Below are 26,498 nucleotides of genomic sequence, written 5' to 3' on the forward strand. Positions count from 1 at the left end.
GAAAGCTGTTAATTTGACTCTTTATATTTATTTAAGTTATATATAAGTTTTAGTATTTTAAACTTTAAAATAAAGATATCAGATTTTTGTAATGTAAATGTTTTATTTAATGATGATTTAAATCTACATATTTTCAAATTTGCTGTAGTCCAAAAGAATTAGGAAAGACTTGAGTTTGAAAACATGCTTCTGGTATGGTAATAAGAAGCTTTTAATAAATATCTGGTCACAAGAACTCATTCTGCGACTACTTTTCCTTACCCGATTTATGTTGATTTATCTACATACATTATCAGCTGTTTGGTGTTATTGTTTTTTATAAAAGACCGTTACCGCTAAGCTATATCTACCGTTAAAATATCATTTCAGCACCAATACTGTTACCGATACCGAAATAAGTCAAAATACCGATAATGCTAAGATACCGTTACCGAATTAAGCCAAAATATCGATAACGCTAAAATATCGTTACAGAAATAAGTTTCAATAACGATACCGGTACCTTTTCACCGCTTCTAAACGGTTGCCAAACTTGCAACTTCATTAAATAACCGTTTTAAATGCAAGATTGGCAAACTGTTACCGTTAAAATACCTTATCAGTACTACTTCCGTTACCGCTAAAATACCGCTACCGAAAAAAGTAAAAATACCGATAACGCTAAGCTATAGTTACCGTTAAAATACCCTTTACCGTTAAAACATCCTTTCCTTTACCGAATTAAGCCAAAATATCGATACCGCTAAAAAACCTTTGCGGAAATAAGTTCAAATACCGATAACGGTACCTTTTTACCGCTTCGAAACGATTGCCAAACTTGCTTTATTGAGAACAACATTCCAAAAATTGCCACCTGCTTGTAAGGGTGTCAGCGGTGAGTCATCTAAGGAGGTCATGGCGGATGTTCACCTAAAACACTTCGACTTATATGTACATGCGAACGGACAGACGGATATGGCTAAATCAACTCCGCTATTTATAAGGACTTGTAATATACATATGTAATTTATAATGTCGGAATATTATATAGTAGAAAATAAAAACGGAATGACAAACTTGTGTACACTCTTACCACGAAGCTGAACAACAAGATGCTTCCATCGTTGGTCAAAATAAAGTATTATTGACTGAACAGTAAGCATGAAAAAAGTCCATACACTGAGACCAATATACATACATATGTATACTTGACTAAAGGATAGAGCAGTGCTGAATCCGAATCTGCCCTTCGAATTTAACCCTGGCATAATATTTATACCCTACACCACTTTAGTGGGGAGGGTATATTGGATTTGTGCTGATGTTTGTAACATACAAAAATATTCGTCCTAGACCCACCTTAAAGTATACCAATCGGCTTAGAATCGTTTTCTGAGTCGATTAAGCTATGTCCGTCCGTCCGTCCGTCTGGCTGGCTGTCCATGTAAACCTTGTGCGCAAGGTACAGGTCGCAATTTTCAAGATAATTGGATAAAATTTGGCATGCACGTTTTATTTGACCCAAGGACGAAGCCTATTGAAAATGGTTAAAATCGGTCCATTATTTCACCTAGCCCCCATAGAACAGAACCCCCCGAAAAGGGCTTCTGAGCTCATAATTATATTAAATATACAGATATATCGATAAAATACGGCACAACTAAGTTTTATAGAATTCTTGATGACCCTGCCAAATTTCATAAAGATCGGGCCCCATTTGACCCTAGCTCCCATATAAAGTCCCCTTCAGAAAATTACTTGAATGTCCCAAATTAACTTATAAACACAAATATTACGATGAAATTCAGCACAATAAAATATTATGTAAATATAAATATATTCACAAAATTTTATCGGGCTTGGTCCATATTTGCCCCTAGCCCCCATATAAAGCCTCTTTCAGAAAATTAGTTTTCATCCATAAATTGCTTAGATGTATCGGAACAAGGGAATATTGAAAATAAATGCTTTACTATGAAAAATAAATCACATTTAATATTCATAACTGGTGTAGGGTATCATATGGTCGGCCTCGCCCGACTATACTTTCTTACTTGTTTTTATATATAGTTTTTTTTTTCAAATTTTGTTGGCTTGTGTTATTAAGGTCATTGAAAATTTAATTCAAATACTTTATATTTGTTAATATGCAATAACAAAAGAGTAATAGGTATAAAATTCAGTTTAATTTGTTTAAAATTACATACATATATTACCGATAACGTTATCTACTATTTAACATCTCTGTTTTAGTAAATAACGTAGTCAACGTAACAAAATATTACGTTTTCTAAATATGTAACACGACAACAACATATGTATGTATTTATTACAACTACTATAGCAGCAGCAGCAGCAGATCTATAAGAACACAAACACTAAATTGGACTAATTATTGCTAAGCTAATATATTTATTATTATTTAAATATTAAAAAACAACAAATAACTACAATATTTTATTACAATGGCAACATTAGTGGGTGCAAATTTTTTTGTTTATTTTACCACTACCGATGATAGTGAACGAGTACGCTGTAAACTTTGCAATAAAAGTCTTATGGCTAATAGACGTTTTAACCTAAAACAGCATTTAAAGCAAACACATAAAATAGAGGTAAGCTAAAATATGACAAAAACGATAGTACTATCAAATGTTGGGCTATAAATAGAAAGCACTTATTTTGCGTAGAAATTTTTGTACCCTGTGTAAAAGAAAAATATTGCAGATTCTACTAATATAGCCCAAAAAGTAAAGAGTGTTTTTCCCCCTTACAAGTTTAATAAAAAACTATAATTATTTTTTGTTTTATTAATTATTAGGTTAGTTCAGGTAACAGTAAAGTTAAACATGGTTCTGTTGATAGAAAATCCAAAAAAATTGCACCATCGGATATCGATGAAAGTCGTACGGAGGATAATGCTGATAATTTCTTTGATATGAATTCTCAATCCATGGACTCAAATGATTCAGATACTTTAGCACGTATGTTAATTACAACAAGTTATTGCTAAAAGACTAAATAATAGGTGTGTTCGTTATATTTCTATATAAATAATATTATTTACAGTTCCTTCGGGTATAGAAGTAAAAACCGTACGTGTACAAGAAATGCGTTTAAAAGGTAAAGCAAATAATGAAGTCGTGGAACAGGGTGTAACATATGAAATTGAAAATCTTGATGAGAATAATGCAGAAACTTCTACACAAAACGTTTCCGGTAAGTGTTAAACTATAAAGTAGGGTTCTATAGTTGAAACGAAAAGTCGACTTTTCGACTTTTTGCATTTAGTTAAAATTCGACTTTTCGACCTTTCGACTTTTTCCATTTTATGAAAAGTCGATTTTTCGACTTTTCGACCTTTTTCATTTATTTAAAAGTCGACTTTTCGACTTTTAGTATTTTATAAATGGTCGACTTTTCGACTTTTTCCGACTTTTCGACTTTTTCCGACTTTTTTCGACTTTTCGACTTTTTTTCGACTTTTTCGATTTTTCGACTTTTTCCGACTTTTCGACTTTTTGCGACTTTTCGACTTTTTGATTTTTTACGACTTTTTGACTATTTTCGATTTATTTCGACTTTTTTTTTACTTTTTTCGAGTTTTTCCGACTATTTTAGAGTTTTTGACCTCTTTTCCACTTTTTTAAAATTTTCGACTTTTTCCGACTTTTCGACTTTTTTCGATTTTTCGACTTTTTCCGACTTTTCGACTTTTTGATTTTTTACGACTTTTGACTATTTTCGATTTATTTCGACTTTTTTTTTACTTTTTTCGAGTTTTTCCGACTATTTTAGAGTTTTTGACCTCTTTTCCACTTTTTTAAAATGTTCGACTCTTTTCGACTTTTCGACTTTTTTCGACTTTTTCCGACTTCTCGACTTTTTTCGACTTTTCGACTTTTTTCGACTTATCGACTTTTTTCGACTTTTCAACTTTTTTCGACTTTCCGATTTTTAGACTTTTTTCGACTTTTATTTACAAAGTCAACTTTTCGACCTTTTTAATAGACGATAGTCGAGTTATCGACTTTTTTGGAACAAAATAGTCGACTTCGACTTTTCGACTTTTTTCGACAAAAAGTCGATTGTTCGATTATTCGAAAGTCGATTTATAGAACCCTACTATAAAGGAAACAATTTTTAAACAAAACCTTTACATGATTTAAGTTTAATATTGAACTTTTTTATTGTAAAATTTCAGAACAAGCTCTACAAACTGATACTTTTGTTGAACCCATACCTTTGCCAAAGTTAAACAAACTCAAACGTGTCTTGAGCGGTATGTTAATGATCTTATGAAATGATATTTTTACTTTTTTATGTTAATATTGAATTTTTCTTCGATTACAGATCCCTTAAATGAACCTATACTCCCAAAGAAAACACCAAAATTTGAGCCACAATTAAAGAAGAAAAGGGACAACGTAATAGCCGATGGTAAGCAGAGTTTGATTAGTTTTAGTAAATATTCGAATTTTTAGTAAAAATATTTAGTTAACACATTCGAATTCTAATTGTTAATAAGAATTTTTGGTAAATATTTTCAATTTAATTTTCAAAAAATTTTAAATTTTTGAAAAAATTTGCATAAAATTTTTATAAAAATGTTGAAATTTTTGTAAAAAATTTTACATTTTTATTAAAGATTCGACATTGTTAATGTTTTATCACAATTCGTCAATTTAACTTCAAAATTTAATACAAATTTGAATTTTTGACAAAAAATCTGATTTTTAGTGAAAATTTCGATATATTGTTTTAAGTTTTTAGTAAAATTTTGCATTTTTAATAAAAATTCAAAATTTAATTTATCGAAATTTTAAGACTTTCAAATTTGAAAAAATTTAATTTTTAATAAAAATTTTGATTTCATATAAAAATTCGAAATTTTTGTGAAATATTTAATTATAACGAATATTTAGTAAAAATTCTAAATTTTTGTGCAATTCGAAGATATTAAAATTTTTCATTAAATTGGAAATTTTAGTTAAAATTCAAAATTTTCGAAAAAAAAAAAATTGAAATTTTTAGTAAAAATTCAAAATTTTTTAAAATAAACATAATACCAACCAGACTTCTCCTGCAGTAGTTTAAACAAACAAACAACCACCCCTCCCTATTTATTCAAATCATTTCAGATCCCCTAGACGAATCTAACTCTACTAACAACGATCATTTCGTACAATGGGCTAAAAAGAAAATTCAACTATTGGAAATTGAATTACTTGAAATGCGTAACTATAAACACAAATTGGAATTGTATGAAAAGGAGCAACTGTTAAAGGTAGCTTCTTCAAAATTCACCCGAGATATACGAGGAATTCAATGAGCAGCTGATAAACATACAAATATTCCCTTAATATTAATAAAATAGTATTTTTTTTCTATTTGAGTTTGAAAACAAAATTATTAAAAAAACAAAAATTGAATTGAAACTTGTTTTGTTTTTCATTAGATAAAAAATAAAAACATCTTATTTTATATTATTATTTTAAAGTTTATATTATTTTTATAATAAAATAATAGTAATTCTTTTTCAACCATCTTCATTATTAGATAGCAGCAATAAATGGTTGTTGTTACACCGTAAACTTCAAAGGATGACTTAAGCATCAGCTTCAGCTTGAAGTTTAGCAACATAGGCAGCCTTGTGTTCGGCAACCTTAGTTTTACGTTGCTCATTTGTGAGTTTCTTAGCATTCCACCTCTTCTTGGAGATACCGCTCTTAGCTACCTTCTTGTGGGTAGGATCGGCACGAATAGATTGGTGGGCTTTTTTGTAGATTTCTTCAAGCTAAAATTAAACAAGAAAAAAATAAACATTAGTACAATTTAAACAGATATATTTGTTTACAAAAGAAAAATAGTGCCACATATGTTATACAAAAACAAAGCACATTCCCCCCACTCTCAATGAGAAATCATTATATGACCATATAAATGTTTTGTTTATATGCATTCCCAATGTAAACAAAACATTCAATATCTTCCTTATGTGTTAATGTTCAACCGTAAACAGACAATGTAATCCATTGAAAAGAGATTAAATTACGAACATAGGTTGTAAATTTAATGTGGTCCACTTTTGGCACAGCCAGCGTCATGGGTACAAGACACAGCGGTAATTTTAGAAATGGACGTCTACATTAAACCATTAAAATTAATAATAAAAGTTATTGTACAACCTCAAACAGGCAACGTAAACCATTGAAAAGGCCTTAAGTTACGAACATAGTAGGTTCTGAATATAATGTGGTCCACTTTTGGCACAGCCAGTATCATGGGTTCAAGACACAGCGGTAATTTTAGAAATGGACGTCACTAACAAATGACTTAAAGTTTTCAGTTATATACTTACATCATCAGCACGGATTCCCAACTTGATGTAACGGCTGAATTGGCGTTTGAAGCTTTCTTCATCATCCTCCTCCAAAGTGCGCATGTAATCGGCTACATGTTGACCGAAGATATGGGCACGGTGAACATCAGCGTTGAAGCTCTTGGTTTCAGCGGAGTAACCGGGGAAACGCTTAACAGAGTGAGGGATGTTCAAACCACCATCGACCGCACCCTTCATGGCACCGAAAACACGGGCACCAGTGGTGGTACGAGCCAAACCAACATCCAAGTAACAACGGAAAGCACCGGGACCGTCATTGACGGGTTCAACGTTGTATTCTTCACCGGTGACTTCAGTGCAACCACTATACAAAGAGTCCAAGCCCAATTTGTTCAAGATACGGCGGGCAACCAACAAACCAGTACAGTAAGCGGCAGCGTAGTTGGTCAAACCAACCTAAAAATAAAAAAACATGAATATAAAACATAACCTCCAATAGTATGACAGAAAAAAAACAAACACATTTTTGTTTCCAAACCTACCTTAACACCGTATTTGGGCAATTCATGGGAGTAGGCAGCGCATACAATGCGATCACCTTCAATGCGGGAGAAGGCAATTTGTACGGTGATGTCCTTGTTGGACAAACGTACAATCAAACGGTATTTGGGTGTGTTGTACTTGTTCTTGTCTTGGAAGATCAAGCGTTTACGGGCATAGTAATCGGTTTTACCCTCACGACGCCTGCGGAACTTAACTTGATAACGCTTGAAGTACTGCTTGTTCTTGACTACTTTAACGAAACCCTAAAATTTTCAAAAAAAAGAAACAAATTTCCAATTAAAAACTTTATTCATTTCCTCACAATTTGCACACATTTTTCATTGTTTTTGTAACACTTCGAAAATATTTAGTTTTATTTTTGCACCTCACAAATCATCAAGTTTCTTTAACATCTTTTATGGAAACTTGTGTTAAATCGTTTATTTTTGTTTGGATATTGTTTAGGCATTTGATATTTTTGAAATTTTCTTTTTATTATTACCATTTTTCACAATTTCAGTTATAAAACACCGACGTTAAAAAAATACGCGATGTTCTTCACACGTAGGTGAAAAAAGAAAAGAAAGATGGAGTTGTTTGACTTTTGACAGTTGAAAGGAAATATTTCGAGACTCGAAAACAACTGCAGCCAACTTCACTATAAATAATAAACAAACAGTGATGATACTTGTATTATTAAAAATAAAAACAAGTTTATCATACAAAATAAAGAAAAATAATATTTTTTTTTTAATAATTATTTCAATTTCTAACAAATAATTATGCTAGTTTTATTATATACCCTTAAAAATGTTAATATCTACCTTTAGCGGGCTTTTAAAATTTTAAGAAAATGTTTGCAAAACAAACGTCAAAATAATGACAACTCTTTACGCCTTGTAGTTGTCAGATAATAAAAACAAAATAAAAAAATTATGACACGAATTAAAAATTTGTAGAAAAATTTTTAAAGAAAATTATTAAAAACGATCTCAATTTGTAGCAAAAGTTATGAAAATTATTAATTAAACAAAAAGCCTTAATAACAAATAAACATTATTTAAATAAACTTAATTGAACTTTAAGAAACTAAAAGATTTAAACAACAAATGGGTAATGAAGGCAGTAAACTTAAAGGTTTGGAAATCGATAAAAATGCTGTAGAGGCCAATGATTTCTGGGCTTTATTTAATTCCGTGGCTGCCACTACTACTAATGAGGAGGGTAAACAATATTTATCAGTATTCCAGGGAGAACCTGTCGTCACCGGCCAGCTATGGGTGGCTCAAGGTCCCATGGAAAGAGCCATTAGAGTAAGAGTTGCACTTTTTTTATTATGACATGTTCGAAGCTGCTAACGTTTAATTTGTTTTAGAATTTGATGATTTATAGACACCCCTATATCTTGAAATATGTCTGCACTTGGGAGCAGGGTGGGCAAAAGCATTTGGCTACCGAAAGAGTACGTCCTTTACAAAATGTTTTAAGTCAACAGTCCGATATACAAGTTTGTTTGGGTCTACGCACCATTTTATGCAGTTTAATATTTTTAATAGAAAAGGTAATTTTTAATTTTTTGGGCAAAAAGAAATGTTTTCTAGAAATCCGTAGGCGATTTTTGCTTATAAAAGTTAAATTTTCAATAAAAAGTGTTTTATAGAAATCTTCTATAGAATTCATTTTTCAACTTTCTCTCTTTTAATTATAATTTTGTTTCTTTTTAGGCCATGGCTCGTCATTTAAACATTTGTACACAATCAATTTACATCACCGATTCGGGTAGTTGGCGTTTGGCGGGTTTCGAATATGTTTGGAAGCAAAAGGAGGTAACAAAAACCTTGCTAGATTACGCTAATGCCTATCGTTATCAAGCTGCCGTCGATCCTGAAGAATCAAAGGAACTAAATATAGAAACTATCGAACAATATGCCTTTGCTAATTTATGTGAAGAGATTTTAACGAAATGTACAAACAATAGAAAGCAAACAATATCCTCCGCACCCATACCACATGTGCAAGAGTTTCGCGAGTATTGTGCTACACATTTGAAACATAAAAATGCCCAAATGCGTCCGAAACTATCGGCGGTACTACTGCATCCGTACTTTAATCATGAATTTGTTTTAATACACTCATTTCTGTTCGAATTGCCGTTGAAAAGTAATCAGGAGAAGCAGGAATTTTTTACCGCCCTTATAGATCGTTTACGTTATTTCGAAGAAGAGGTGGTGGGGTCACAGTTTGCTGGTGATCTGCTGTCGCGCATGGTCTTGCTAGATCCCACAGCTCAGTTGTGTGTTACTCCCTATGTGCTGAGAACTAAAACAGATCATTCGTCTGCCCTATTTTCTAGTCCCACTTATTGCAAGTATTTGATGCCTCATATTTTAAAAATGTTTCGCTTAAGAGATGCTCAAATACGTTTGATTTTGTTGGAGTATTTTATGGAGTTTGTAAGACTTTTGACAAAAGAAGAATTAGAGGAAAATATATTACCTTATTTGGTGACTGGCATGCAGGATACAAATGATGTTTTAGTGGCCAAGACTTTGAGATGTATGGCCGATTTAATACCTATTTTGGGGGCTACTACAGTTTTGGGAGGACAAAGAACTCGTTTATTTTCAGATGGCAGACCTCAAGCTGCTGTCTCAGACACCAATACCCATTGGGTGGAACCCCGTTCCATTACTCCAGTTTTAGGGGAAAGTAATGATTGTCCCATGGTATCGGGTAGTCCCATACCGGAAAATTTGCTTAGCAAAAGCAATAGTTATTCTTCATTGTCACAAGCCATAAATTCAGAAATATTTGAACATCATATGCCGCCACGTTTAAGTCCAGATGGTGGTGAGGATGTCAAATGTACGGCTATACAAGATTCAAACGATAATGATGAGGATGAGGATAAAAGTCCAGATGAAAATAAAATAATGGAAAATCAGGATTTTATTAAGAAAGAACTAGTACCAGAAGACAACAGTATAGTTATATCAGATACCGACAACAATGTGGCAGATGTTGAAGAGAACATGGATGATGATGATGATGCCTGGTCTGATTGGGACAACAATGATGATAATAATGTCGAAAACACCACAGTAAATAACGAATTTATGGCAAAAACCAACACTTTAACTGATGATTTAAGGGATAAACTTTCTTATCCCACCACCAACAACATTACCAATACCTTACCTTCACAAATATCCCTAACAGATTCTTATCGCACAGCACAATCGACCAATTCCTCCTCACATTCCTCCTTAAAGCCTTCGGCTTTAATAACCGTAAACGATGATTTATCTTGCCTGGATATACAAGTGCAAACCACAACGTCCGCATCTTTAACAAATCCTGAATCATCAGAATTTGATTTCTTTAAGGATATGGAGCCGGTCATAGAAACCAGCAGTAAACAACAAAAACTAAATGAAATAACTACAAATACCGTTAACTGGCTAGAACCCGAAAATATTGTAGTGAATTCGGCAAGATTTGCTGCCACAGCTGTAAATGACAATGAGCTAGATGTAAATGTCTTGGGTGACGATAATGGTTGGCAAGTAGACGACGATGATGTTGATATCTCCAAACTAGACGATTTGTTAAAAACTTCATCTATAACTTCCGCTTCTAATAATGTTTAGTAATTGTTTGTTTGTTCGTACGTTCTTTTTTTAAATAGTTAGAATTTCCATTATGTTATTAATAATAACGTTTATCATACAAATTATTAAGACTAAAAGTCTTTCATTTTTATTATGTACTATATTGTATTGTATTATTATGTGCATTTTAGTGTTAATGATACTTAATAATATTTACTTTATTGAGTTTAGAAACAAACATACATATAACAAAATTTATTATAATAAATAAAAATATTTTTTAATATTTCATTTATTATATACTTTTAAATAAATTCTATAATATAATGTATGTATTTAGAATTGATTGTGTCTTTATTTTGTTTTTGGGAGCAAACACTAATCAATGAGAAATATTTTAAAATACTGGTTAAAATCTTTATATTTAATAGGAGAGATGAACATTAAAATTTTGGGATAGGAGCTAATAATCTGACAAGAGTACTCCTGTTTTATATAGCTATTCATCTCTTTATTTATTCATATATCCGTATTAACCCGCTTCAGATTATATATAATATGGATCATTTACTTACCTAAAAAAGGATTGTACAATTTAGGATCTGAATCGTAAACTAGATTTTGTAAAGATTCCAAATTATTATATTTCTTCAAATGAAGTGAAGGTTACAAGATGTAATATGGCAAATTATTGCTCTTATTCTTTTCCACATAAAGCTTAAGCACATTTTAACACTTGAACAATGATGTTGCTTTTATCCAAAAAAAAAAAAACACTGCCGAAAAGGTAAGTCAAACTAATTTCATACTAGAGTTTTTTTTAATTCCAATATTTATTTTATCTTTGCAATGTAACTTCACAATAAATAATGCAATTTCAATCATATTAATTCAAAATTTATGCTTTTTACTTCCAAATTTATTTTACAAGTAATTCCTTGAAAAACTTGCGGTAAAAATTTTAATTATACTGATGTTTGATGTTTTTTTGTCACATCTCTAACAGAAATGGATTTGCCAAACTACACATCTCTAAAAAATATTGAACAACAAGTAAACGCAATGATGCTAATGCAGTGTTTTCCTTTTAACGATATCTTTTTAATGAATTGTTTATATGTATATATACATATATAACAAATCAATTGTTAAATAAATCCAAGCACAGACAAACAGAATACTTTCTACTTACCTTATAATTACATAATAATTTAAAGTATATATTTTATAATTTTTTAATGATATACTTTTTTAAAAACTTTATTTTTTATTCTTGTTGGGTGTATATTTTTTAAAAATTTTCATTAAATATTAATTCACTGGAATATAATATTTTAATTATTATTATGTATTATATTATTTATTTTCACGCTATAACTTTTCATGATTTCCATTATTATTTTTTTTATATATAATTATTTTACGATTTAGCAAAAAACGCTAAAAGCGTTTTAAATACACATTAATATTTTGTATTTATTAATTAATATGTAATATATTAAATTTATTATTAAATTTAAACTGTAAGTGAAGTTAAATTAAAAAATTTTGTGTATTTAGCAATATTTTAACGATTTTTAACTTAAAAATGAAGATATTTAATATTTTCTATTTTACCGAAAGAACTGAAGATACATACACTATTTTTATGTTTTGTTGGAAAATTGTATCTAATATTATAAGTTATAAATAACGAGTGTTTTTTTAGAAACTATGCGAAATATATTATGTGTGTTTTTATTTAAATTTAAGATAAATTTATAACGCCTGTAATTACATTTATGTTTATGAATATAGAGTGAGTGGTAGGAATGTTTTTTTTTTTTTATAAAATGAAAACAAAAGAAAAGTTGAAGCATCTTTTAGAAAACTTTTAATTTATTTATATGATGGGGTATGTGCTATTTGTTTATGAAATCTAATAAAAATATTATTTATTAGCCGTTTTGGGAACCAACAATTGGGACCTAGCTAACCTGTACAAAAATTGCTAGTATGGCAATATAACAAAAAGTTAGTATAGTTAGTAGTCCACTATTTGGTTATTTATTAATTATTTTTTTAATACGACCGACCGTTATTTTGTATTTACTTTCGAAGATCATCACAAAATAACTGTATTTAGCTACTATATTCATAGATTTTTCTTTTAAATGTTTGTTTTCGATCCTATTCTGGTATATATACATACATATATAATAAGTTCTATACACTAATCCACAAAAGTTGAGCAGGAATATAAATCTAGATGCAATGAATTCTTTACATATACATATATGTATGTATCTCTGTATATTCTTCTTCTATAGCTGGATTTGCTTGCATTGTGCAATATTATTTAAATCATCCCCTATTCGAAATCCCTAATTCGTACCGAAACTTTTTCCTTTTGACAACTTAAATAAGAACTAAAAAAAAAAGTAGTTACGATTGTAATGCTAATTCTTACGATTGGAATACACTTTGAGATGTTTTAAACATTTATATAGAAAATCTTCCCTAGAATAAATTGTTCTAAAATTGTGTATTTAGGAATTTTTTTTTATAATATTATCTCTAGAATAAATTTTCTACAAAAATATATAACAGATGAAATTCTTTCTATAAAAACAGAAATAAAATAAAACGAAAAACAAAGTTATAAAAAAACTATAAATAATTTATAAAAAGTTATAAATAATATTATCTGCAGAAACAACAATTCATTAGAAATTAACTTTTCTATCGAAAATTGTCTTTGGAATAAATTTTCAACGAAAAATATATCTGCAGAAAAAGCTTTCCCCTTAAAAAATGTCAACGGAATAAGTAAATTTAACAGAAACAACTTTTTAAATTTCATTTGTACCATAATTCAAGTCCAAACTTATCAAATAATACTTTGAAAAACTGACGGTAAAATTTTTTACCACACTGATGTGTTAAGTTTTTGTCACATCTCTAACAGAAATGCCGTCGCCAAAATACACATCTTTAAAAAATATTGAACAACCATTAACAAGTTCACACGCACAGTTGAATTACTTAATTCGGCCTCTGAATGACAATAGCCAATTAAACCGTTTCTACGACACATTCGTAATTCGTTTTGATAGTTCATCGCCATGTTGTTTTTTTTATTCATTATTTTGTCATTTTTTGAAATATTTGTGTGTGTGTGTGTATGATACAAAAATACGTTTGTTATATTATTTTAACAGATTAAGTAATATATTTTATATTTATCTGTATTTTTTTGTAATTATATTCTTAATTTGTCTACCACCAATAAAAACAAACAGCTGATTATGATAAATACCCGATATAAATTAGAGATGACACTCATACATTCGTAATCCGTAGGTAATTCGCAGCTGAAATTTTGTATGGCGAATAATGTAATAATTCAATATGTAATTGGGGGTTAAATGAAGATTGAGAATATAAAAGCTACCGATTTTAATTTTTTACCACTTTTGTGGCCTAGTGTATAATTTCGAAATCACCAGAAGACCCTTAATTTAAAATTGTTTATATTGTTTTTTGTTTATAAAATAAAACCCATTTTTGTTTAAATTTTTTTCGAATTTATCATATTTATAATATAATTTTTTTAATTTTAAGAAAATAAAAAATGAAAAATAAAATAATAAGAAAAATGAGTACAACTAACATTATATGAATTTGCAAAAAATTTCAGTAGTTTTTTTTTGTAATTTTTTTTTTTTTTTTTTTTTTTTATAAAAATTCAACTTTTCTCAAGTTTTTGCTTACTTCAGTAATAAGAGAGTTTAAAGAGAACAATGAAAAAAAAATCAAGAAGCAGTAATTTTGTTTACAAACTGCTTCGTTCCTATATGCAACAAAGTTGTGTGTGTATGTGTGTTTACAGAAACAAAATAAAAGAGCAAAAATAAAATAAAATTATGAACAAGGTTCGGCGGATTTCATTTTTAAAAATGTAGTTTTTTAATGTTTTCATATCTTTTTCATTTAAAGTCGCAAATATATATATATAAAGTTATAATAAAAATTAGGAAGAAACAAAAAAAAAGTAAAGGGGGGTATTGGTTGTGTGGAAGTAATAAACAAGAAAAAAAGCAAATTGTATGCAAATTGTATGTTTAAGCAATTTTCTTTTTTATACATGGGGAGTTTTGGGGTGGAGTCGCTTGGTTTTTTATGCAATTGTTGTAGTTGTTGTTGAAGATCGTTCCAGGACAATATCAACAGCGCGTATTGATTTGTTCAATTCAATTCTTTATCTTCTAAGTACTTGTATTCAAATGTGAATCCTTCCTTTTTTCGTTGACTCCATTTCTCATAATCAAAATAGATGTACGTACCCTGGGGAAAGGAAATTTAAGTAATAACAAAAAAAAATATATAGCTAAATTATTGTGAAAATGCCTACTTGTTCGTAATCATCGTTAATAATTTTTGGTTCTTCATGTCTTTGGAACCACATCATATACTTTGTGTGAAAACGCCAGCTTTGTTTTTTCAGAGCCTTTGCTGCCAAGTATTGAGCTTTTGAACCTTCCATATAGTAGAACACAAAGAATAGTGTTTCGGTTGAGAGACGTTGATAAAATTCAACTGTATCGTAAATTGGAAGTTGTTGCTATGGAAATGGAATTTATGCTATAAATAATAATGTAATTGTTGAGAAATTTTTGTTAATTACCTGAGGATAGTGCGCTGGCGTTTGCACTGGTGTTCGATGAAAATATGTTGTTAGTTTTTCCGAGTCACTAGGTGTTGGTAAATGATAATAAGCTGCTTCCATCATTTGGAATTGTAATTGATGATCCTTTTGCAGAGGCGAGGGACCCAATGGAGCCACTCCCAGCAGTGGTGGTATGTGGGCTTCATTTGTTGGCTGCTGCTGTTGTTGCGATAATTGTTGTTGTTGCTTATTTGCTGCAGATGATGCACCTGCTCCTATGGGCTGCTGACCGGCAGCATTTGTTAAAGCTGATGCATTTATATTACTACCAATGGGACCAACATTGCCACCATTATTACCAGCCGAATTGCCACCAAGTGTTGTAGGTCCATTTGTGGATGCTGTCACGGCGGCAACTAGACCTGCTGTGGTATTTGTTTGTTGCTGCTGCTGTTGTTGTTGATGTGTATTGGCAGTTGTATCTGATGAAAAATGCTGTTGGAGTACTTGTTGCTGTTGTTGTTGCTGCTGCTGCTGTTGTTGTCTGTTATCGAGGCTAGACGCTTGTTGTTGTTGTTGTTGTGAAAGATTATTCGTATCGATCACAGATCGATTAATGGCTTCTTGTGCCATTGTTTTCAATGAGATAGCATCTACAGATGAGGTATTATTAGCTACACTCGTAACAGGCAAACCTAAGAGGGGAAAAGGGAAGTTTCATTTTGTTATAATACTTTTTAATTAAAATTTTAAGTTACAAGGTTTGGCATTAATTTCGATTTTTTTTTGGAAATTTAAAAAAAAACATTATATTTGTTCACCACTTCATAAATTTGCCACAAAATAGTAAATTATAAAAAACCGAGAAAACTTTTTTCAAACTTTTAACTAATGTTTTTTCTCACTTACCATTCATATGTTTAGGTGATAGCAGTCCTGGCGATGCACGGGCATTGTTATTATTATTATTGTTTGCTCCCATACCCAGTACTTGTTGCTGTGCGTTCAGAGCTTGTTGTAAATCGGCAATACCATTTGGTGAAATGCAATTGACCGCAGATGCTGCCAAATTATTAACATTAGCAGGATTTGCTCCTTGTTGTACTACATTTGCAATGCTACCTACTGTAGAGTTATTGGAAGTATTATGGGCTGTAGAAATACAATCTTAAAATTATTGAAAATTTAATGTTAATAAAAAAAAACAATATCATACCATTTTGTAAATGAGAGGAATTCGCTTGAAGATTTGATAATTGTTGCTGCTGAGAGCCGCCAACTATAGCATAAGAAGCGCCACCATGCACAGGGCCATTTTCAAGATGTGCTTTAAAGGAAAATATAGAAAAATTAAAGCAAACTTTGAAGTAAATCAAATATGTTTTTCAACTTACATGTATTATGTTTTGCAACTGCTGAAAATGCAATTGTCGGTGTAGCTTGAATCACAGATTGGCCTTGTATTTGTTGTGTTGAATTGTTGGTGGAATTTGCTGAGGACGCTGTAACGGATGCTATTGTTGGATTACCTTGTAACGTAGGCGCTGGTGCATGTTGCTGTACGGCAGGATTGTTGTGAACTGTAACTGTAGATGCCGCCGCTGCTGCCGCCGCCACTGCTGCTGCTAATGTCGGCGCTCCCGATGTATTAATGTTGTTCGAGGTATGATTACCAGTAGCAGCAGAAGAAGCTGTTGCGGCTGCCACAACTGCTGCTGCGGTCTGTTGTTGCTGTTGTGTAGGATGATGTTGATGCTGCGTTTGGGGCTGATGGTTATTTTTACTAGGTGTTGAGCTAATAATTTTACTCGTGGGCGCTAGAACATATAAAACAAAATTAAATGTAAGTAAGTAAGTAAGTAAGTAAGTAAGTAAGTAAGTAAGTAAGTAAGTAAGTAAGTAAGTAAGTAAGTAAGTAAGTAAGTAAGTAAGTAAGTAAGTAAGTAAGTAAGTAAGTAAGTAAGTAAGTAAGTAAGTAAGTAAGTAAGTAAGTAAGTAAGTAAGTAAGTAAGTAAGTAAGCAAATGCATTAGAACAAAAAATTTACCTTCAGTTGAACCACTAGATGATTTATTATTCGCTCGTACCGCTGTAGGCTTTACAGGTTGCTAGACAAACAAAAGCAAATATATTATTTAATCTATCCAGCAAAAAAGTAATTGATGTCATACTTTACAAACGACATCTTAATCAAATCTAAAAATGCGATTGCATACTTTTCGCTTTTATAAACCAAACATATCTTTACAAATGAAAACACAGTTAAAAATGGGGAAAGAGATGTAGAAAAGTCACTGCAAACAACATATTCAAAGTACTTCAAATTTTGATGAAAAACCAATGAAATTGACATATGCGTTTGAAAGAATGTGGTTTATTTTTGACATACAAATATCGGATTTTTACAGCTTCTAAAGATAAGATTAGATGTAGTTCAAAGTTGTCAAAAATGAACAACATCATAAGTTTTTCATCTGAATTTGAAGCACTTCCGGTTACTAGTTGTGATGAAAATTCTACATCTTTTTCCATACTTTTTCTTGCTGGTTATTAAATATACACGTTCCTCATTAAATAAGATTCTTTAAGTGAGAACTTTTTAGTACTTTTTATGTCATAAATGGTACTTTTTGGATTTTCTAAAATATTCTACCTAGGAACATACATTTTAACATACAAGGTCTTGACTTTATTCTGTAAAACGTAATAATGAACGTAAAAACTGAGACATTAAAAAATGTTTAAATCAATTTTAATTTTCTTTAAAAGTAAACAAAATTTAGTATGTATGTAATTTTGGTTAGGGTAGCGAAGCACCCAGGGTATGCTAGTATCTCATATTAGAGTTCTTATAATTATAATTATTACCTTTGTTTTACTATTGGCATTACTTTCATTCTTATTATGCTTATCCTTGGCCGTGCCATCTGCTGCTGTAGAATCGCTTGAATAATTCAAATTAATTTGCTGTTGCTGTGTTGCCGATCCACTGCCACTAGTATTTGAGGCTTGCTGCTGCTGCTGCATTTGTTGTTGCTGAGCCGGCAATGGGGATTGTACAGGACTACCGCCTGATGTTATACTACTTGGTGAGCCGCTGGTTTCATTACTATTATTACTGTCTGTAGTTGCTGATGATGGAATACCAAGTGAGACACCTTTACCATTGATGGCAATACAAATTTGTTTGTTTGTTTGTTTTTTACATGTACGTGTATAATTATGGTAATGTTTTTATTTTTTTTTTTAATGATAGTTTGTTTCATTTGATCATTTCAATTCAATTGTTTTGGATTAATTGGTGGTTTAGAAAGTTTAATTCAAGTCAAATCAGTTTTTTTTTTTTTTTTTTGAAGTACACACATACATATAGATTTGTTTGTTTGTTTTGTTTAAGACACAGGGATTTTATTTTCGTTACAACAGGACCAGATATATAACAATAGTTTGTTTTGGTTTTTTATTATTTAATTTGTTTTTAAAAATAATATGCACATTTATGAAAATTATTTCGAGAAAAGAGAAAAAACAAAAAAGAGAAAAACATAAAAACACACATAGAGTATTTCTCTAAACCAATATTTTTTGTAAATATCTATGTTTTTTTATTGTTTAAATGGATAATTTAAAAAAAAAAGAATGTTTACTAATAGAGGGAGAGGTGTATGGAATTGGTGGAAGAAAGTTTGTACGATTAGAGGGGAATTTATTTCAGTCTTTTTTTTTTATTTATATAGTAAATATTGTAAGCATTATAAAGAGTGTGTGTTGTAAGTGCAAGTTATAGAAAATAAGTTATTTAAAAAAAAGTATAAAATGAAAACATTTAGAAGAGAATTTTTGAGCAGAAAAAGGAATTGTTATTTTTCCAAAAAGTGCTAACTTTACATTATTTTTAACTTTTTTTATATTGAAATTTGTTTTACTAAGTTTTACTTAAAAGTTTCCAACTATTTTTTCACTCAAATATTCTTGTAAATGCAGTTACTGGGATTTGGAGAGGAATTTTGTGGTAACATTAATTGAATTGAGAAAGTTTAGATTGAAAAATTTTGGGAGTGTGTTTTACCAAAAATTATAAATAAACTAAACTATTTTGTTTCGATTTATTATATAAAGGGATATTCGGGGTAACACAAATATATATAAAAAAAGCCATTTTAAGCCATATTCTACACATTTAACAAGCAAAAACAATAATATATAATATAAATATTGTAAATATAAACGAAAACTTACCTGTACCCGAATATTCGACATCGACATCAATGCCAATAATGTCATCATAGATGAATTCATTTTCTTCAAAGTCCGGCTCTTGTGATGAATCAATATAATATTCAACATCATCTTTGATTTTATTTACCTTAAGAAATTTTGTTTAAAATAAAAAAAAATAAAAAAAAAAAAGCTACAAAATAATTCTATTTTGCACTCACTTGTTCGGCCTCAACATTATCGTTGTAGAGTAGACGTAATAATGTTTCTAGTTTGGTAACATGGAATTTATGACGATCCAATTTTGATCGTAATTCATCCATACGATCCTGTTTATCACGATCTAAACGTTTTTTCTTACCCGCCAGCAGTGATTCAATTTCACTTTCATACTGATCAATTTGTATTTTCAGCGAACTAATGGAGTTCGTTAACCAATTGCTAGCTTCATCTTTAATACGTTGAGCAGGATCCATTTTTTGTGCAGCACCCAAACCTTCTTTGGAATACGCTTTAGTTTTTGTTTCTCGTTCAACTATTTTAAAGCGTTCCATTTGCTAAAAATAAAAAAAAAAACAATTACAACCAAAAAGTTTATATGTATATAGATTTCTATTAATTTTAAATAAAACCCTTTTTAATACCGTTTCTATTAGTCTGCGATTTTCCAAGAGTGCACTTTTATCTTTTATTTCTGCCGATGCAATCCATGATTTAATCTGATCGCGAAGCCGTTGCAACTTTTTGATTTCCTTTTTGAGATCGGCCTCATATTTTTCCTATCAAAAGGGGCAATGTAATTAAAACTGTCTAATTGTTAATGTTAAAAATTAAGTACAATTACTTTCTGATTGCTATTTGTGGCATTGTGTACTTTTTTCCATATATCCTCAAACGTTTCCACTCCCTCAGCTACTTTTTTCAGACATCGATCAATTTCTCCTATGAAATAATTATAAAATATGTATAAAACTGATCTGCTGAAAAAGCTACTGTTGGATTCTAATAGTATCAATGAAAATATTCATGTATATTTGACCTCATCGTAAAAATTTTTTATGCGGTTATTAGAAATTCATATAAATGTTAAGTTTTCGTAAATTTTTAGTTCTATTTGGTTCAGTTCTATTTAATAAGTCTGAGTTCGGCAATGCTGCAGTTTACTGTTCAATTTCATGTCTACTTCAGTTCTAAGATAATTCTAATTCAGTTCTAGTTTAATTCTAGTTATGATATAGTTCAAATGTAGTCCAATCATAATTCAGTTTTAAGTCAGTGCGGATTCAGTTCAAATTTAATTATAGATCAGTTCTATTGAAATTCTTGTTCTGTCCTAATTCATTTCTATTCCAGTTTTAATCATATTCTAGATCAATTCTAATTTAGTTTTAGTTAAGCTTTAGTTCAGATAATGTTTAGTTATAGATCAGTTCTAGTTCAATTTTAGTTCAGTCACCTGTTAGGTCCAGTTTACATTTAATCGAGTTTGAATTCTAAGGTTTATTTTCAAAGACAACAGAGAGAATAATTGAACTTAAAAGTGGTGCTGGTACCTATTCGTACTGTTATGTGTTATAGACCAAAGACGATCGATATTGAATTTAAAAATATATATAACATTCATTATAAACAGAATGCATTGATGCCTAGCTGTTAGAAGCTATAAATATTTATACTTTTAAAATATGACTGCAGCAAAGTTTTCAACGAAAAGGTCATACATACACTATATTTTTTATTGATAATACGAAATAAAGCTTTTTTGTTGTGCATAATAACAAAGATTGTCAAAATCATTTAGGGCGGGTTTCTTACTACTCAGTTAAACTAGGCTTAACTTGCTGTTAGATTAAACTCGGAACAAATGTAGGCGAACTTTAACCGATGATTGTGTTTTTCAGTTATGGATTTAAGTTCAGTTAACTTTGTTAGTATTGCCAACTTTTCACTCAAAAATATAAACAATGAACAGCTGTTTTTTGCAAATAATACTTTTGTAAAATGAAAATTTTTGGAAAAATGTTAAATAAACATTTAAAACAATAGTAAATAAAACAAAACGAATCGGAAAATTGCAATTTACTTAAAATATTAAGTTTTTGTTCTTCCGAAATCATTGTTTTATTGTTTTTGTTAATTGTGTCTTCTCACTTATAACTTAAGTTTAATTGGCCAATAACACTCAGTTAAACTAAGATAATAAGTAACGTTACTGTTTACTGAAAAACACAAAACATATATTAAACTAGGTTTAAACAAAGAATGTAGATTATCTTTATCTGAAAAACCCGCCCTTAGAAAAACAAATTAGCTGTTTGTTAGAAACTAATTTTTAAGCTAAATTATAAAAATCTAAACAAATCTCAACCCAAAACAAACAAAAAACACCTTAAACATCTCAATAAAAAGGTGAAAAAGAGAAATACTATTTGAAGTAGTTACTTGAAGAAGAAAAGTATTAAAGGCTTAAAATTGGAAGAAAATTTTGACAATGTTTTGCTCTACAGATTTTTTTTCGTAATATCCTTTCTTTCATTCTAACCTTGCAACTTTCTCGTCGCAGCCATGGCTATGTTAACTGTAGTTTATTCTGTTGATACAAATGCTTAGACATAGTCCAGTGGAACTAAAGCAAATAAAAAAAATTCCTGACGAAACTCTCTAGTACACACGCACACAAATACGCAGGCAGCCAGGCAGCGAGTTAGGTCCTCTATCCTTCCTTTCCTTCGTCTGTATGTCCTTTTAACTTCCTGGTAACAAGTAGTTGACACTGTTTTACAGTAAAACTCCTCTGATTATTTGTTTATTTTGTTGCTGTAAATATATACAAAATTTAAACATTTGTTTTAAAATATGTATATTTTATTCTTTGTTAGTAGTTTTAAAAATTAAATATTAACAACAATAACAAATGTGATCATGATGCTGATGATCATCATCTTTTGTTTTTGTTGCTATTGATGGTGTTGTTTTTTATGTTACTGTTACTAATGTAATCGGTGGCAAAAAAAAAAGAAACAAAACGTCACGAATGTTAAGAAAAAAAATCCAAAAAAGCCCAAAGCATACAAGTTGAAAAAGTAATAAAAAAGGCCGCAATATTTAACGATTTACACAAAGTTTGGAAAGCTGCATTAAATATACTACATACATATGCGTATAATCTTTCCCATGTAGATTTGTTTATTTAACGATTAATAAAGTTAATACAGAAGTAGCAAATTTAGTAAATAATTTGCCTTTTGTTAAATATATTTTTAACAATTTAATCATTTATTATTATTTACCCACAAAATATTTATGTTGTATATTTTATAATTTATTTTACCACCAGAAAGAAAAAAAAAAGAAATCTCACAAAAAGGCATTTAACAAATCAATCACTAAACTTTCTTTGCTCTTTTCCATACACTTTTTTGCTACTTTTTCTTTAATTTTTTTTATTCCTTGTTGTTCGTTTCGTTGTTCTTCTTTTTGGTTGCATTCGTATTGCTTCTTCTTCTTATATTCACAAATTCTTTATTTTTCCATTAGGTATTTTTTTGCTCGTTCATATTTTTGTTAAAAACTCACTTTTTCTATTAAACTTTTATAATTCGCCTAAAGATTTTTGTTTACTGTTAATGTTTTTAATAAATTTTATGGATAATATTTATTAAAACTTGTATTTTTTCCAGTGATTTTCTTTTCCGCTTACAGCGACTGTCAATTGTTTCGATTTTTTTTTCTTGGTATGTACAAGAAAAAAATCCACTTTTTTGCTACTTTTTCTTTCTTTTTTATTCCTTGCTGTTCGTTTTGCTTCTTCTTCTTCTTATATTCACAATTTCTTTATTTTTCCATTAGGTATTTTTTACCCGTTCTTATTTTTGTTGAAAACTCACTTTTTCTATTGAACTTTTATATTCCTGCTAAAGATTTATGTTTACTGTTAATGTTTTTAATAAATTTTGTAGAAAATATTTATTAAAACTTGTATTTTTCAGCGATTTTCTTTTCCGCTTACAAAGCGACTGTCAAAGAGCTGTGCCGATAAACATTTACGACGGCGATGACGATGTCTGACAATATAAATGTTGGCGGCGTCTTAAAATCAATTGTAAGACGGCTAATGCTATGTTTCAACTGAGGCGTTTTTTGGGCAAATCTAGTTGGTTTAGGCAAAAATAATTGAAATCAGATTTTCTATATATTTTTTATAGATCCAAATCTATTTAATCTACTAGATTTAACTTGAAATATGTCAAAAATGCAATTTTCTATCAAGATTTTCTTATGCAACACTGCGTAGTGTCTAGGACACAGAAATACGACTATTGGCTATTAATTCATGTTGAATGTTTTCATCGAAAAAATGAATTTAATTTCTAATTAAGAAAGAACAAAATACAACGATAATTAATACATATAAATATGTAATAAATTTTATAGAGTCCCCTTTGTTTTAAAATGAGATATATACAAAGATTCACACAGGAAAACTTTTGTGAACGAAATAACAACCATTTCTTTCTCCCACAAACAAAATCAAAAGTTTTCCAAAAAAGTTTCTCTGTGTGAATCGCCACTTTGATGCATACAACTGCATTAACCACTTGCGCTGCTTATAGCATAGGGTTCTATAAATCGACTTTCGAATAATCGACTTTTTGTCGAAAAAAGTCGAAGTCGACTATTTTGTTCCAAAAAAGTCGATAACTCGACTATCGTCTATGAAAAAAGTAGAAAAGTCGACTTTGTAAATAAAAGTCGAAAATAGTCGAAAAGTCAAAAAATCGGAGAGTCGAAAAAATTCGAAGTCGAAAAAAGGTGAAAAGTCGAAAAAAGTCGAACAGTCGAAAAAAGTCGAACAGTCGAAAAAAATCGAAAAGTCAGAAAAAGTCGAAAAGTCGGAAAAAGTCGAAAAGTCGACTTTTCGTTTCAACTATAGAACCCTACTATAGCATATTTCCCGCTATATTTTTTCTTTTACTTAATATTGGTAATCCTGTTATGTACTGGTGATCAGAGCCCTGCGCCGACAAATATTAACGGCGGCGGCGACTGACACTGAATATGTCGGCGGCGGCTTAAAATCGACTGTAAGCCGGCTTTGTTTTCAACTACGTTTAGTTTTTAATTTTTCAACGATTTTAAATAAAAACGGAATCCGAGAGATCAGAAAGTAGGATTTTGGAAGCAAATATATTGTTTATAACAACAAAACAGAGCAAACTCAAAAGTTGCATGAGAAATTATGCAGGGATGAATAAAAAATTCTTAAAAATTAAAAACAAATCCTTTCTCCAAGTTTTACTAGGATCTGCCGATATTTAACCCTATCTTCCATATAAAACATCTTGCAGAAAATCAGTTTCTAAAAAATGTTGCATTAAGAAAATGATCAATAACGTAAAAACAAAGATATTTTATTTGTTTATTTACTAGCTATACCCAGTGTGCTGTGCTACCCTAAAAGCAATATAAATAAGAAACCTACTTAATAATTTTGATGATTCTAACTACAATGGTTTTCCAGATATACAATTTGTTACATATGGGAGATTCCACGCAAATTATTGCAATTTCGCCAATTATTCCGAACGTTAATTAAGATTTTAATTTAATCTATAAAAAATTTGTATAATCTAATAGTTTCCAGATATACAAAATTTTGTATTTAATTCATATGGGAAGTGCCAAGCCCCCCATTGAAAGTCCGCCCGTTATTCTCTAAATGTTCTTCAGTAAAATTTGAAGATTCTAGCTCTAATAGTTTCTCAGATATACGAATTTTTCTATTTAATTCATATGGGAGCTCCAAGCCCCCCAGATGAAAGTCCGCCCTTTTTTCTCCAAAATGTTCAGATGAATATTAAAGTTGTTCGTGCAAAATTTGAAGAATTTAGTTATATTAGTTTCCCAGATAAACGAATTTTTGTATTCAATTCATATGGGAGAACAACATCATTTAAAGGGATCACAAAGAGATTGAAAAATATTCCAAAAGTTTCACTTTGAAAACATTATTAGAATGTATGAAAACTCGCAACTCTAAAGGAAGACTATTCCTATTTTAGTGGTATTTTATGATTAAAATAAGTAAGGCAAATCATATGTCGTAAAAAAGCAAATTTCGGAAGTGGTCCGATCATTAGATTAATAAGAACGTCACCGTGATTTTCGGATTAGGGACTTAAATGTGGAATTGGATCAATAATATATATAATCTAAAGTATTTTTTTTTTAATTCTACCATAATTCTATCATAATGATAACTTTTGGAATGATGTATTAGCTATAAACTGATTTTCTGTCAGAGGGTTATATTGGCGGACCGATCCTCATAATTTTATTTTTCATAAATGTGGGTTTCGGTTCCTAAAAATGTTTATTTCGTCGACATCGACATTTGAAAGCCATTTATGTGCGTTTAAGTCATTTTCTGAAGAAGATTTCATTACATATTTACGTTCCAACAAAAATTGTTTTATTATGGTATTATTAAGTACGTAGAAAACGTTAAAATCAATTATTGAAGGGGGCAGGGTCAACTATGGCCTATAGAGATTTCGATTGATATCGAGCCCTTTTTGCAAAATGGACGTAAGCGAGATAAATTTTCGTTCAATTAGGATACTGCGTGTTTAATTTTATGTTTATATATTCAATATTTTAGAAAATTCAAAAAGTACCAGTTAAAGAACGAAAAATTACCAGAAATACTCCAGTTTAAATTTTCATTCACTCAAGTCCCTGATTGCTTAGTTTTATGTTTTTAGGTTCATTATAAAAGAAAATCCAAATAGTACAAGTTGAAGAACGAAAAAGTACCAAAAAGTCCCGTTTTATATGTTCTCACTTACTCCATGTTCAATATTATAGAAAATTCAAAAAATACCTTTTGAAGAACGAAAAAGTACCAAAAAGTTCCCTTTTATATGTTATTACTTAATCCGGGCTGTACATTCCTAAATTCATGTTTCTAGGTTCAATATTATAAAAAATTCAAAAAGTACCAGTCGAAGAACGAAAAATAGAAAACTCAAAAAGTACCTTTTGAAGAACGAAAAAGTACCAAAAAGTCCACTTTTATAGATTCTCAAGTGCTTAATTACATGTTTCTAAGTTCTAAGTCAAAAAAGTACCAGTTGCAACATCGTATTGGGAGCCCG

The 26,498-nt window shown here is 30.1% G+C and overlaps 4 protein-coding genes across 9 annotated transcripts; 2 read left to right on the plus strand and 2 right to left on the minus strand.

The window, feature by feature from the left end:
* The first annotated feature begins 2,333 nt into the window (after positions 1 to 2,333).
* LOC119609794 lies at positions 2,334 to 5,405 on the plus strand. The gene is made up of 6 exons (XM_037964732.1): positions 2,334 to 2,594; positions 2,801 to 2,963; positions 3,049 to 3,198; positions 4,184 to 4,261; positions 4,333 to 4,419; positions 5,121 to 5,405. The coding sequence occupies exons 1-6, from the start codon at positions 2,445 to 2,447 to the stop codon at positions 5,309 to 5,311; spliced, it is 819 nt and encodes a 272-aa protein (XP_037820660.1). The 5' UTR covers positions 2,334 to 2,444; the 3' UTR covers positions 5,312 to 5,405.
* A 53-nt stretch (positions 5,406 to 5,458) lies between these two features.
* Positions 5,459 to 7,548, minus strand: LOC119609793 (60S ribosomal protein L5). Its single transcript, XM_037964731.1, has 4 exons — positions 7,368 to 7,548; positions 6,865 to 7,128; positions 6,341 to 6,778; positions 5,459 to 5,776 (listed from the first exon to the last, which is right to left on the minus strand). Exons 1-4 carry the CDS (start codon positions 7,368 to 7,370, stop codon positions 5,588 to 5,590), a joined length of 894 nt encoding a protein of 297 aa, XP_037820659.1. The 5' UTR covers positions 7,371 to 7,548; the 3' UTR covers positions 5,459 to 5,587.
* Positions 7,549 to 7,754: 206 nt separating this feature from the next.
* Positions 7,755 to 10,714, plus strand: LOC119609792 (protein-associating with the carboxyl-terminal domain of ezrin). Its single transcript, XM_037964730.1, has 3 exons — positions 7,755 to 8,178; positions 8,241 to 8,426; positions 8,590 to 10,714. Exons 1-3 carry the CDS (start codon positions 7,975 to 7,977, stop codon positions 10,513 to 10,515), a joined length of 2,316 nt encoding a protein of 771 aa, XP_037820658.1. The 5' UTR covers positions 7,755 to 7,974; the 3' UTR covers positions 10,516 to 10,714.
* A 3,454-nt stretch (positions 10,715 to 14,168) lies between these two features.
* On the minus strand, positions 14,169 to 23,477 carry LOC119609796 (CCR4-NOT transcription complex subunit 3). 6 transcript variants are annotated; one of them, XM_037964739.1, is made up of 14 exons: positions 23,229 to 23,477; positions 21,884 to 22,158; positions 20,186 to 20,283; positions 19,986 to 20,120; positions 19,563 to 19,898; positions 19,363 to 19,489; positions 17,992 to 18,281; positions 17,171 to 17,231; positions 16,519 to 16,941; positions 16,341 to 16,451; positions 16,034 to 16,276; positions 15,143 to 15,819; positions 14,870 to 15,079; positions 14,169 to 14,802 (listed from the first exon to the last, which is right to left on the minus strand). In XM_037964739.1, the coding sequence occupies exons 2-14, from the start codon at positions 21,906 to 21,908 to the stop codon at positions 14,704 to 14,706; spliced, it is 2,835 nt and encodes a 944-aa protein (XP_037820667.1). In that variant the 5' UTR covers positions 21,909 to 22,158; positions 23,229 to 23,477; the 3' UTR covers positions 14,169 to 14,703. The 6 variants fall into 6 exon arrangements, with proteins under 6 accessions (XP_037820667.1, XP_037820668.1, XP_037820662.1 ...); XM_037964740.1 differs by having other exon boundaries at positions 17,992 to 18,254; positions 20,180 to 20,283; XM_037964734.1 differs by having other exon boundaries at positions 20,180 to 20,283.
* Positions 23,478 to 26,498: the final 3,021 nt, after the last annotated feature.

The sequence above is a fragment of the Lucilia sericata genome, unplaced genomic scaffold, assembly GCF_015586225.1.
Source record: "Lucilia sericata isolate MDLA Ls3-8-SP2 unplaced genomic scaffold, ASM1558622v1 Contig001062F_arrow, whole genome shotgun sequence".
Lineage (NCBI taxonomy): Eukaryota > Metazoa > Arthropoda > Insecta > Diptera > Calliphoridae > Lucilia > Lucilia sericata.